Source organism: Cydia pomonella, chromosome 19 (genome assembly GCF_033807575.1).
Source record: "Cydia pomonella isolate Wapato2018A chromosome 19, ilCydPomo1, whole genome shotgun sequence".
NCBI classification, from domain to species: domain Eukaryota; kingdom Metazoa; phylum Arthropoda; class Insecta; order Lepidoptera; family Tortricidae; genus Cydia; species Cydia pomonella.
Genome location: NC_084721.1, coordinates 17,194,529 through 17,208,802, shown reverse-complemented (window position 1 = coordinate 17,208,802; position 14,274 = coordinate 17,194,529). Strand labels below are relative to the sequence as shown.

The window sequence follows — 14,274 nt, the reverse complement described above, 5'->3', positions numbered from 1 at the left end:
TCGATTAACCATGTCTTAAGATTAGTACAAAATGTATGTCCAACTAAACTAGTAATAAATTTCGGCACTGTATTATAAATTTTGCTTAGCATATAATAGGAATTCTTTTTAAATAGGCTCAATTTTGCAAGTTAAATAAAACCATGGATGAAAATTCGTCAGACAAAGCTCTTGAAAGTAAAAGAAAAGACAAAAAAGAAAGAAAGAAAAGTAAAGTAGGTATATTTGCCGCTAACTGTACTACATACATTGTCAGACGTGTTTCGTTCGTTTTGCGTCGTGTCACTGCAAGCATTACAGTAACTTACACAAAGCCGGTTGAACAGTAACCATCGGTTTGACGGTAATTATTGGTTGTGTGAGCGATAAGCGCTCGACTTGGTGGTTATGCTAATACAATGCATTCAGTTACTGATTTACACTTTCACGATATTTGCAAATAATTATTTATGCAAAATGACCTTAACTCGTATAATTAACGGTCAGATTCGAACTTTAAAAAACCAGACAAGTGCGAGTCGTACTCGCCCACCGAGGGTTCCGTATTTTTTAGTATTTGTTGTTATAGCGGCAACAGAAATCACGGTTCATGAGATACAGCCTGGTGTCAGACGGACGGACAGCGGAGTCTTAGTAATAGGGTCCCGTTTTACCCTTAGGGTACGGAACCCTAAAAATTAGCTCAGTGTAAAATGACGTTTCTTCAAACAAAAACTTGACATAACCGGTCTATATTGTACCTAAAGCTAATTTTTGTCGTATCTCGATACTCAAAACAGGTCCTTAATTATAATTTGAAGAAACGTCACTTTTATTATTTATTTATTCATATCAGATCCGTATTTAGAGCTAATTTTTGGCAAGGATGGCGCTGGTGGCCTAGCGGTAAGAGCGTGCGACTTTCAATCCGGAGGTCGCGGGTTCAAACCCCGGCTCGTACCAATGAGTTTTTCGGAACTTATGTACGAAATATCATTTGATATTTACCAGTCGCTTTTCGGTGAAGGAAAACATCGTGAGGAAACCGGACTAATCCCAACAAGGCCTAGTTTTACCCTCTGGGTTGGAAGGTCAGATGGCAGTCGCTTTCGTAAAAATTAGTGTCTACGCCAAATCTTGGGATTAGTTGTCAAGCGGACCCCAGGCTCCCATGAGCCGTGGCAATGTGCCGGGACAACGCTAGGAAGAAGATTTAGAGCTAATTTTTGACGTATATTAAAGTTTGAATCGGGCCGTTATTCTGCAAGTCGTTCAAGTTGATAAACAAGACCAAGTGAGTGTATAGTTTCCTGTGCTAAATATGTGGTATACATACATAATTATCCAGCGCTGATTTTCAGTCTGGTCCCTATTTTTTTTCTCGGTCGGCCCTGTTTCAAGGGGCTAACAATATTACTAAGGATTGGCATTGTTGGCATGATTTAATATTTACCAGTATCTTTTTGGTGAAGGAATACACGGAAAAATTCAATGGAGTTTTGTAAGAATCATATTTCCAACCCACATTGGACCAGCGTGAGGACTATAGCCCAAGCCCTTTCACGCATGAAAATTTCCTCAGAAAAAAACTACACCCACACCCAACCAAAATGTTCAATAGCGAGAGAGTGGACTGTAATTCGAAAAAGGGGGGCGATATGGAATGAAATTTAGGGGCCGGTTGAGCAAGAAAGTTGTTAAATATTAAAATTAAAACTAAAATGTGAAATAGTAAAGGGCGAAGTTACCTTTCAGTCCGGGAGTTGTGGGGCTGAATCGTTGGTCGCCGTTGAAGACCGCTGGTGGTGATTCTGGCTGTTCTTGTCGCCAGCTAGAAGTAAGCTCAGAACCGTTACCTTGAGTCGTCCAACTTAGACCTAGGATTTTCCACTTCGCGGATGTGCCTGGTGTCCTTCGTCCACACAACACTGAGTCTAAATACTAGAGACGTGATTGGCAGTAGTGCTTTCAATAAGTTGCGAAAATTAGCGAGAACGACGAAATACGATGTTAACTAGTGGTATCACTTTTACCTAATAAAAACACGATACCCATTATACAGATCCCCCCTATTTTTGTTACACTTGTATACCAGTTTTAACACTATCAGTAACTCGTGGTAAGGGTATAGTTAAGAAACGTTTTCACCGGACCCAAATAAGATAACACACTCCATTCGGTGTGTGGTCTTATTACCACTGTCTCATTACTGGTCTGTATTCCCACCACTCAAAGACAAGTCCAGGTTAAATTGATCTCCGATAGCAAATACTTGTTATGTATTTCGAGGTCATACTTTAACTGGAGATATGTCCTGCCGTGCAAAGTTAAAACGCCAATGTTTATGTCTATGTTTACATATATTTTATATCCTACAGAATACAAGCGTTTATTTAACTTGCCCTGTTAGGTAAGTTTGTTAGTTAGTGTGAGTCATTTTGGAAGCTAAATTTGACCCATTTCTCGATTTCCGATTGAGCTGAAAATTTGCATATATCTGTAAGTCGGATCACAATGCAATATTATGGTATTATCGAGCCGATCTGATGATGGAGACAGGAGGTGGCCACGGGAACTCTGTAGTGAAACAACGCAACCTAATTGTGTTTAGAGTTTTTGGAATTTTCTCGATGAGTATTCCTTGCCTGTGGCAAGAAAAGTACAGTCAGCGATAAAAGCTTACTTATACCAAAAAATATTTTTTTTGCCAAAAACTTATTTAATAACAAATATTTCGTCTAGAAATTAGAAATGCTTTCTACATTGTAAACGTGACATTCGGATGGCGACTGCAGCTGCGTAATTTTTTTTATTTTGTAATCTGCCTCCAAATTTATTGAAGCCAGTTTTTATCGATGTTTTTATCGATAATGCTCTTGCATACTAGCTCTCACATTTTATTCGTCTCGTACTTTGTCTTTCTTCCATTCGTCGTCTTTCGTTCCTGACATGGTACATTCCTTCCTACTTTTCCTGTTTCTATCTAATCTATATTTCTTCATTATTATTTAAAAAAATATACGTCATTGGCAATCAAGCATACGGCCCGCCTCCGTAGCCTATGTACGCCTGCAACTCTAGAGATTACTTGTTATTTGCTGCTGGGGGTTTAAAGCATGACTTGCAACGTAACTACTGTATATCAAATTGAGTAAGTACCTATGTAAGTGATACTGTATATATGTATATAGACATTTATACATTGTTGTATATATTTTGTGCAATAAAGTTTAAGGTGGTTCGATTTTCATACAAAATACAATCGCTATTTATTAATTAATTACACAATATTATTACATAAATTGTTGCGCATCTATCTACTTTCGAATATTCATTTGCGCTAAATTAATAGAAAAACTTTGTTTCATACAGAAATCATGCAATAATCAACGTTATATTTTTATAAATTTTACTCATGTGTGTGTGACAAATGTCGTGTACAAATACATTGCGACGTTGCCACTCCATGCCCCGGGCGGCCATCGGCGCGACGTTGCGATGTTTGACGCGTTTTTAGCTGACTCTGTCGACACTGACACTCAGTGTGACCAGGCGTACGATAATTGTCGTACATGTACGATAATTTGGGCCCCGGTATGACGTAATGTTCCAAAGAGCATTATCGTACACTAAAGTACTATAATTTCAGCCCTTGGATGATGCCACCTTAAAAGTCTAGTAATTTGAAGCAAAATATGACACTTTCTCTCAGAAATAGGCTAAAATTAGTATCTTTTGGGTGTTCGGCTCCTTGGTGTAAGTTTAAAGTTTAAAATGTCTCAATTTCCTGTATACCGTTTGAGTCTATCCCAAAAATACACAAACATAAACAGATTTTTTGCGCAATTTAGACGAAAATTGTCTTTTTTTTATTATTAATTGGAAATTTAAGCTTATTTTGCTAGACATTTTTAGGGGCTGCCTTTTTGATTGGCGTACGATATTTTTTTTCAACGGTACAATAATATTGACACTCAAGTACGATAATTCTCTTCCGCTCGCCTGGCAACACTGCTGAAACTTGACAGGACCTGGGGGCCTACCGCGAAAACCTAAATTCGCAAATTGCGGGGATCTTTCTCTTTTACTCTCACTAAGACGTAATTAGAGTGACAGAGAAAAATGCCCGAAATTGACGAATTTCGATTTTCCCGGTAGCCGCCCTGGTGCTTGAGGTACTTGATAGAAAACAACGCTGCCGCATGTTCTGAATTGTGATTTTATGTGTTTTTGGTTTGAAAATGATAGCAACGTCTAAATCAAGTTACAAAAATCATCGATATTCTGGTCCGCGAAAAACCAAGAAAAGTGTAACTGTAATTGGAGTCTACAAAAATGACCAATTCATAGAAAATATGACCTAGAAACTAGTTCACTTTTATAAAACTCAATTTTGCCCGAGATTGTACTTAGGCGAATACCTAAGGGAGCTAAGTGTATTGATCTTGAATAATTACCTAGTTGGCTAATACATATTTATATGACTCCAACATGATATGGACATTTACATCATAACTATTATACCTAGTTGGTTACTAAGTTCTGTTACTCGATTTCTTTCTTTCTTCCTAGCGTTGTCCCAGCATATTGCCACGGCTCAATGGAGCTTGGGGTCCGCTTTGACAACTAATCCCAAGATTTGGCGTAGGCACTAGTTTTTACGAAAGCCACTGCCATCTGACCTTCCAACCCAGAGGGTAAAACTAAGCCTTGTTGGGATTAGTCCAGTTTCCTCACGATGTTTTCCTTCACCGAAAAGCGACTGGTAAATATCAAATGATATCTGTTCTGAAGTTCTGTTACTCGATTTGCAACCTCTTTAATTCCGTTAAAACAAATGCTACCGAAAAAATAAAAAATTACTGTTACGAATCGTTCAAAAATGGACTCATTTTTGATCCTTCATTCGTTAGGTTAAGTCATTAATGTTTGCAATTAAAAATCAATATTTTTTTATATAATTTAATTTAATGTATCCAAATATTCTTATAATTAATTTCATTCAGAATGCATATTTTTTAATTAAAATATTCAATGAAATGTATAAATTCAATCGTTATTCAATATCTCTATGTTCTAATTTCACTATGGTAATTTTATATTCAAAACTTTGACAGTTTACAGAGCTTTTAAAAACTTACGGTTGCTATCCAATTCCCAACGACTGTTCACTTTGCCACTTTTTGTATTCTTGTATTTTTTGAAGTAAACCAGCGTCTATACTACAGTCCACTATTATTTATCACCTCGACAACACCTGAGACCAGCGAAGATCTTACAATGACATAATGTGGTGGATTTGTGAGCTATAATTATATACCACACATAACGCTTATCTCGTCGTATATATAATGAATTGGGGCCTAAAAGAGAATCGTATTCCAATTTTTTGAAACGCTTGTATTACTTTCTATATTAACTAAAAGTTGCCTTAAAATTCAGCTTTTATACTAAAAACGGCTTTAAATATGTTAAATTAACAAAATATATTTTGACAGATGCTTTCGCGCCCAAAACGCTCTTTGAAAATTGTATGACGTCACAGTTTACGGTTTGACACATAACTACATACACACGTAGAAGATACGAACTGTCAACTGACATTTGTCCTTTGTTGTTTAACGCCTAACTGTCAACAGTGTATGTTAATCCGAGAGTTGTGACGTCATCAGAATCTTCAAAGACGTTTCGAGTTTGGTCACGTGACGTGTGCCAAAATATATTTTAAATTCAATATTTACAAAAATATGGTCATTACAGGTCCCCTAAAAGTAGTTTAACATGTTCTTATAATCCAAAAGAATTTATTGGGATACAATTATGCCCTAAGATTTGTAGATGGAAACAACCCTATTGCGATACACAAATGTGGGCACCCGCCAAACATGATTTTGGGTGTGTCATACTCAGGGCTAACACAGATTCATGTCTGTGAAAACGGTGTGAAAACCGGAAACTGGAAACCGTTCTCGAACCAATAGTGAAGCCCTTAAGCCACACCCTATTTCAAAACCAGCCATGGATCTTTGAACAGGACTCAGCTCCTGCACATAAGGCAAAAACAACTCAAACCTAGTTTCGAAGGAACAAAATTGACTTTATTGCCCACGAAGACTGGCCGTCCTCCAGCCCGGACCTTAACCCCCTGGATTATGCCATATAGCAGGTTATTGAGGAGAAAGCCTGTGCTAAACCCCACACAAATCTTAACTCCATCAAGCGGGCCATAGTTAAGACAGTGACGGAATTAGACATGACAATCGTGCGTGCCGCTATTGATGACTGGCCTCGTCGTTTGAGGGCCTGTGTCAAAGCCAGAGGAGGCGATTTTGAATGATATTGTCATATGTAATTCCTGATTTTGTGTACTTCATTTTAATATATACTTTATAAAATTTTCGTTGGTATATTTTATGTAGATAAAGATTATTGCAGTAACAGAATTTAATAACCAACTAGGTAGAAAACAATGCAATACATAAACACATAAATTGGATATGATGTGATCCGTTGAATGAAATTGACAATAAATAAAATAAATAAATAATTTTCTATCTCTAGGCATTGTGTAAAACTTCTAGTTGTGTCAAAATACCGGGAAATCAATAATATAAACAAACATGGTAAATATCTCATTTCTTTTTATAATGGTTATAAATAGAAGGCCATGCAATTTTGTAACTCACTGTAATTTAATTATATGTATCGTATTTTTTTTTTATTCTACTGTAAAATAGTACCTACTTTTTTAAAGGCTGGGCAGTAAGTGATTGCTTTAATTTTAGAACAAAACAGCGTTTTTTTTTGAAAAAAATACCGGAAAATCTGACTTACAAATTTGGACTTTTTTAGGTTCATTCTACTTAGAATCTTCTCCACCCTAGCATTAAAAAAAGATATCCTAAAATATCCATACCATTACGTCACATTTTAGTGTGAAAGAAATTTCAGTGTAAAACTAAAATTTCAATACAAATTTTCGGGTTTTTTTAGCACGAGGATTGATTATGCTAGTGATTCTGAGTTGGAAGAACCCAAAAATATCATGATGTGTGAGAATCAGATTTTTAATATTTTTATGGAAAACGCTCAGATTTCTCATAAAATAATTTATTAATAATAGGTACTTGATAATACTGATAACAAAAAAAAAATTTATGAGTCTCGAACCCACATCCTCTTGCATGTATTTCCACGTACATACCGCAACGCTATTGAAGCCTACTCACGCTGTGCCAAATTGTCTACTACAAGGATCCCAGTAAGACTGTTTGAATGTGTGAGTGATACTTAGAAATAGAGTCAAGAAACATTCTGTCGACATTAAGGGGTAGTTTTTGTACAATGAAGTGTTCAATGTTTGTTGTAATAGTTCAATATTTATTTAAAGAGTGCGCTAAACATAATTTACAGTATAGAAATACCAAGACTACTCCACAAAAAAATTAAAACTCAAAATTTGCAATTGTGGCGCCATCTAATGAGGTTTAAGCTTTGGGTAACCTAGTCGAACCACCTTAAATAAATAAATACAGTGAATAAAGGTACCGTTCAGATTGGGACCAAATATATTACCATTACGATAGCAGAAATGTAGTGCTACAGTAATTCAATACGGATATTATGGTCGTTCTTATCTACGTGACGGCGTGATAAAACGTTGTCTGTCACTTTCAATCGCGCGGTGTTAAAAAGTGACGGTTATTTTATCACGTAAATAAAACCATCCATCATACGCCTGATACGCCTGCTGGTGTTGTCTAAATCCAAACGGTAGCTTAAAGGATTGTACTTTCAAACGCAGTAATGCGGCAACGTCATCAACGTAACTTTTCAAGGAAGTTACCAAAATGCAATATTGTAACTTTAGCTTAATAAAATAAGCTGATCGGATCCAGCGTTATAATATGTAATATTTACAAGCGTGTATTAGACGAGCAACAGCCATTTCCGAAACTACACACAAGGGAGCTGGGCAATATTCAAAGCCAAACGAATTTCCAAGAAAACTCAAAGGGGATAAATTTTATTTTATATTGGGGTGGTTTAAGACGAGGGAAGTTGGGGAATATTTTGTCGAACGGTTCGCTTAAAGTCTATGAATTTACGGGGCATATTTAAAAGGTTTGGAAGAGAAACAAACATCTTCACCATTTAGATAGTTGGCACTGTTGGCAGTCCTCAACTGTGCGTTTCTCCAGGAACTTCCTGCCTCGCACAGCTAAACTGTGGAACGAAATGTCATTTGCGGTATTTTCGGCCCGATTTGACCTTCAAATCTTTAAGAAAGTTGATGGTTCCTTAAAGTTGCTGGTGTTCTTGGGTGATGGTAACTGTTTACCATCAGGCGATTCCCCTAATAATGAAAAAAAAAAGAAATGTCACTAGATATCAGTATTGTTGAAGTCTTCAATAAGTAATATTATGATTACACAGTATTACAGTGAGACACTAAAGTTGACCACGAGCATGTGGTGTGACTAGACCCAATCGCCGATCAGTTTTTAATAATAACAAAAAAAAAGTAATGTAACGCAACGGCCAAGCTGTACTTTGTAACCAAGACAATGGCTTTACAGAGTTAATAAATAAATAAATAAGGTTTATTTAGTTCCACATACAACAATATACAGGTAGTAAGTGACATTTAACATAAGTAGAAATAAAAATTAAGTATTAAAGAAAAGTTATAAGAACTAAAATGAAATCATAGGTGTGTGGACCACTTCTGGGTAAAAGCCTCCCCCAAAGTGTTCCATGTATCTCTGTCTGTGGCAGTATCGAGCCACCTTTTCCCTGCAGTCGCTACTATCTCGTCCGCCCACTTGAGGTAGAGCTTCAAAAGTTAAGACTTATAGAGGTAAGGGGTTAGGATTAACGGAGTCTTGGTATTAAGAGATCTGATGACTTTTTAGTGTGAAAACTATAGGTGCATCTTCTTGGCAACACTTTACATGAATTTTTTTTGGTGGGATTTGATTGCTGTCTAAAATCCACATTTTAAGGCGGAGATAGATAATATTGTATCGTAGGCCGTCTCTCAAAATTACTGATACAAATTATGAATCTCATTCAAATAGCGATTGGACACATATCATTGTATAAATATTTTGTATTCATTAATATGCAACCCGATAAGAAACCGTATCAATGTCCAAGTTATACTATCGAGTTAACACTACAGTACTACTTTAGTTTACTTATCTAATCCTGTGGAATACAATTAACCATAATTAATATCTTCTAGCTGCCCAAACGACAAAACTTGCTAAGATAGATACAATTTCGATCTGTCAAAATTTAAATTCAAATTGGAATAGAATAGGTAATACACTGAGCAGCTGGAAGTGAAACCGTTATCGAAGTGCATTTCCATATTTTGTTAATCGTGTTTCCTACAAAATTTAAGACGTCAAATGTAACCGACTTATCACATAATTCGTATTCTACGCTGTAATTGTGTTTTTATCTTCTTGGAATTTCCCTAGTTCTACCTGCATTATCGCGAAATGGCTATGGTGCAATATGTTATGAAATAAGTCTAATATACCTCCCCTTCTATCTATATCCAAGCCTCGTGCCATCATCTGACTGACATCTACATTAGCCCCTAAAAGCCTCAATTTCCCCCTAATTTCCCCTACAAACGTATTAAGGACATGGTAATTCGTAAATCCCGCGCTAATGATCAGCCGATGTACCCTCAACGCATGATTTACATACAAACTTGAGCTAGTTATTAACATCAAAATGTCTTAATTCGATTCAATATCGTTGGCTGTTACGACCTTTAGTGATTAAGAGTGAAGTAATGTACACCCGGTCCCGCTATTACAGGCACATTTACATCTAATCACATTACAAGTGAAAGGACTTATGTTTATATGAAAGTCCTGGTCACGGCACCATTCTGTAACTGAACCTCCTAATAGCTACACACCTTTGACAATACATTTTGTTAATCAATTTAGGAATCTATTGCTTTGAGTTAAGGTTGTCGTGTTTATTTAATAGGTTTGCGCGAGTGATATCAGAATTAAGTGGTAACAGGTGGTTTCCGTGTTACTTGATGTAGGATCATTAGGAAACCAGTCTGTATGATAGGTACTTAAGTACAATTAATTGATACATATGTAAAACTGGATACATGATGCAATGTTAGGAACTAAATACTTTGTTAATTGAGTTACATTATTAGTGCTAAACTAAACTAACGGTACTAGTTAGTCATACTTATCTAGGAAAAGCCCTTTGTATACCTTTAATAAATAAATAAATAAATAATAAATATTATAGGACATTATACACAAATTGACTAAGTCCCACAATAAGCTCAATAAGGCTTGTGTTGAGGGTACTTAGACAACGATATATATAATATATAAATATTTATAAATACTTAAATACATAGAAAACACCCATGACTCAGGAACAAATATCCATGCTCATCACACGAATAAATGCCCTTACCAGGATTTGAACCCGGGACCATCAGCTTCGTAGGCAGGGTCACTACCCACTAGGCCAAACCGGTCGTTACTGTTAGATTGTTAAATAAGCGTTACTTAATGTTTACCTCACTCTACTCCTATTTTTAGTTACCATTTGTACTTTTTATTCAGTTCCATTGTTTATGTCCAAGAGAGGTATGGGCAATGTGAATGTCATCTCGCCTTGTGTGGTAGGGCACAGCACAGCAGATGTCATTCCAGATCTAGAGCAGAGCCCAACTGGGGAAGTACCTCCACCTTACAGAAAACCGCAGCCAAATAACACTTGACCCTACTCATAGTGTTGTGTTCCTGCCGGTGAGTAAGGTTGCCAGAGCTCAACGAGGGGGATGGGGTTAGGGTCGGCAACGCGCATGTAACTCATCTGGAGTTGCAGGTGTACATAGGCTACGGAGACTGCTTACCATCAGGCAGGCCGTATGCTTGTTTGCCACCGACGTAGTATAAAAAAAAAATGTAGTTCCTGCGCGTGTTCCTTTACTGTCTTTTAGGCTACTAAGTAATTTCGCGTATTATGTGTAATATTTTTCTTTTGATTTGGTTACCTACGAGACAGGCATAGCCTAGTGTAGGAACCAGCTATGTTTGATAATGTGGAATATTTTTTGTAAAATCTTACCCTTTAATAAAAAAAAATGCTTTATTTGACATCTGCGTCTTCAAAGCGGTCGGTAATTAAAAAAAGGTCACCCACTATTTTATAATCCACATAGTGATTTGTAGCAATATTTAACATATCTAGGTAATTTAGGCCTCTTAAGTTAACTACCTAAATTAGCCATAATTAAAATGATTACATTAGTATCACGCTGTAACCGGTCGCATTCAACTTCATCCAATAACCTAGGAAAATAAATTATATCCACCCTCGTAGTCTGATAACAGCAACTTTCTTTTATTATCGCCTTGAACTATATTTACTCGATAAACAGGAACGGCAATGGGCTTATTACCTTTACGTTTCTTTGAAACATTCAAAAGCAACTCCACTACAAACACTATAACGCTAGCCGCGTACATGATACCTATAAATATAAAGGCACCCAATAAATGTCGAATACCCAGCGGCACTACTTTGCTTGTTCCATCCACGCCTACAGTGTGAATAAACAATTCTTGATTCCATTTCTCTATAAGCCCATTTTCGGATACACTGCGTATAATATTGTTAAAGCGCTCTAGGATAGGAAACCAGCGCCGTGCAAGCAATACTACACCGTATTTGTAAAGATTATTACCTTCTTTAAAACAGTATAACAGTTGCTCTCCTTTCCCTAGTTTCTGATCCTGATATTCCGCCTGACGACGCGATGCTACTACGGCAAAATTCCTCTCCAAAGCAGCCCGTTTAATCCCTTCAGAGAAACTCGTCGAGATGTATTTGCGATACAAATAAAACGAACTCGCGTTATTAGTCTCAAAATAGGATCTGTAGATCGCTCTGCCTCCCAAAGGAATGCCGGACTGGATGAGATCAGTCTCAGAGCTTATCTGCTTCTCGTATCGCGGGTGCATTAGAAAAGTTCTCAGAAACGACTCGTACGATATGCTCATAATCATACCAAAGAATAGCCAAGCGAAGATTAGGATCCGAAACGTTGCCGTCTTTGGTTTGAACGATGCGCCCCAACCTAGTATCATACTAAACGTATTTAGCAACGAATTAGTCGGTAGTTTTGTCACTTTTCTATCATTCTCTCTGTAATAAATATAATGAAAAATTAATCCCATTGTGACTATGCTTAGCAACGTAGCCACCCACGTCGTCCATTGAAATATGATCACTAAATTGTTCCAAGTCGACGCTTGGGCAGACTTGGGAACGCACCACGTCATCTCGTCCTGCGTGTAACTCACGGTTGGATGAAACCACTTGCGGATGGTCCTCGTAACTTCTATGTCACCGATCACCAAATCAACCGAGTCATTCCGTAGGATTCCGTAAGCGCCCGTCGCCGTCCCGTTCGGGTAAATGAGTCCCCAATTTTCCGGTACATCAGATATTCTCACAATCAGGCTCATGTTTGTGAACTCGCTAATCAGTGTCACTAAATTGATTTCACCGCCTTTCTGGAATTCGTAAGCATCGGGGTAGGAAGTGTTTGTTAATTGGCGGACTGGTGGCATTACATAAGGTTCCGAGATAATAGCTTGTGTTACAAGAGGACATTTTTTCATGTTAAGTGGAAACATTTCTCTTTGAGCATTCTTCTGCTTCACAATGCTATTTTTACATGTATCCAGAATATAAACGGAATCGCATTCGGCTCCACAATTCGTATCGCTATACGGCGCCCACGTGTATGAAATCAATCCTGCATCGTCTGGGGAATAAATGAAGACAATGCTTTTCAAAAGCTTGTATTCTCTCAGTTCGTTGATAAATTTCTTTGCAATTGTTTCACCATCTTCATCTAGCAAGAGTTGATAATAAATAATAGCTTTAGCTAAAGGATTCCAAGTTGGCAGCTTATTCAGCTGTAGGATGTTTCTTACGAGCTCAGATTTCTCTTCTAAAATCAACATATAATTTTTAGCTTTCTCAGGGAAATGGGACGCATTAGCGTGCTTATAGAATGAATCTTTTACCATAACGGAATATTTAATGCCGCTGTGGATGGTGCGCAATAATAGCATCTGCGTCGAAGAAGCATAAGAGTTAATATTGATTATGACGATGCTTCCGCTTAAAGCTTTTTTCTCTACGAAATATTTCGCGGACAATTTTAAGACGCATTCGGCAGTGTCTTCTATTTGTCCTGAATCTCCAGATGCCGTTAGCATATAATTCTCGCTTTTTACGGTAACAAAGTGAATAAAACATAAATATGATGCGAATAATGTGGAGTGCATCTTGGTTGTGTGGCGGCGGAGCAAAAAGACTCAAAGGAATCAGAGGAAAGGCCTTTTATTCTTGTTTATGAGTGAGCTCCCGTTTGATGTTGGCAGCGATGTGCAACTGTTACGTTATTATTTGAAGCAAGATAACTCGTATTTTATTTACTCTATAAACAAGATGAATTGTAATGAAAATGCAGTGTTATTTATTTAATATTCGTTCGTGCAATGTTTTTGTGCATGAACGGTATCTACATTTATGAATACGTTATTTCTTGTATATTCTATATTAAAACAGTATATTACAACGAGCTCAATTTTAATTTGTTTGATCACGTTTTAACCCAATCTATTTTTTGAGAAAGATTATTAATAATAGACGTTTCCATCAATTTATGAGCGAATAATCTTTGTTCTACATTTATATACCGATATATACTAGCATTGATACCGATTAATGCTTATTTTATTCTATGTTAATTATTTCATGTAAGTTTAAGACAGTAGCTAGTTATATTGCCGAACGAACACTATCAAAATGGAAGGAATGATCGACAATATTATTAATATTTGACAGAGCGAGCGCGAATGCAAAGCGTCTTCGTTTCAAGTTGCACGAAAATGATTTTGCATAAGTATATTAGGTGTACATATGTATGTCCGGTTGCCAACAGGAGTTGCCAACTTGTTATCATTCGCGCATGCATTTTGCTCGTACTTGTTCGTACATGTACTGGCGTGAGTGAGACGTACGGGCGAATGATAACAAAGTGACATAATTTAGATATCATTTTGACATCAAAATGTAAGTTTGAATTGACCTCTAGGACGCATACTCGTATCTCAACCGATTCTCGTAAGCAGTTTTTATAAATAGATATTAAAGAGTTTTTGTACGATTCAGTTTTTGCAAGAAAGTTTTGAATTTAGTTTATTGTTTGTTAAC

General features: G+C 36.9%; 1 protein-coding gene across 1 annotated transcript; it reads right to left on the bottom strand.

Annotated features, from left to right (window-relative positions):
• Positions 1-11,018: 11,018 nt before the first annotated feature.
• LOC133528451 (uncharacterized) lies at positions 11,019-13,909 on the bottom strand. Its single transcript, XM_061865845.1, has one exon. It carries the CDS (start codon positions 13,341-13,343, stop codon positions 11,334-11,336), a length of 2,010 nt encoding a protein of 669 aa, XP_061721829.1. The 5' UTR covers positions 13,344-13,909; the 3' UTR covers positions 11,019-11,333.
• Between the last annotated feature and the right edge of the window lie 365 nt (positions 13,910-14,274).

Coding starts and splice junctions, on each gene's coding strand:
- LOC133528451 (XM_061865845.1), bottom strand. CDS start 13,343: ATGCACTCCACATTATTCGCATCATATTTATGTTTTATTCACTTTGTT.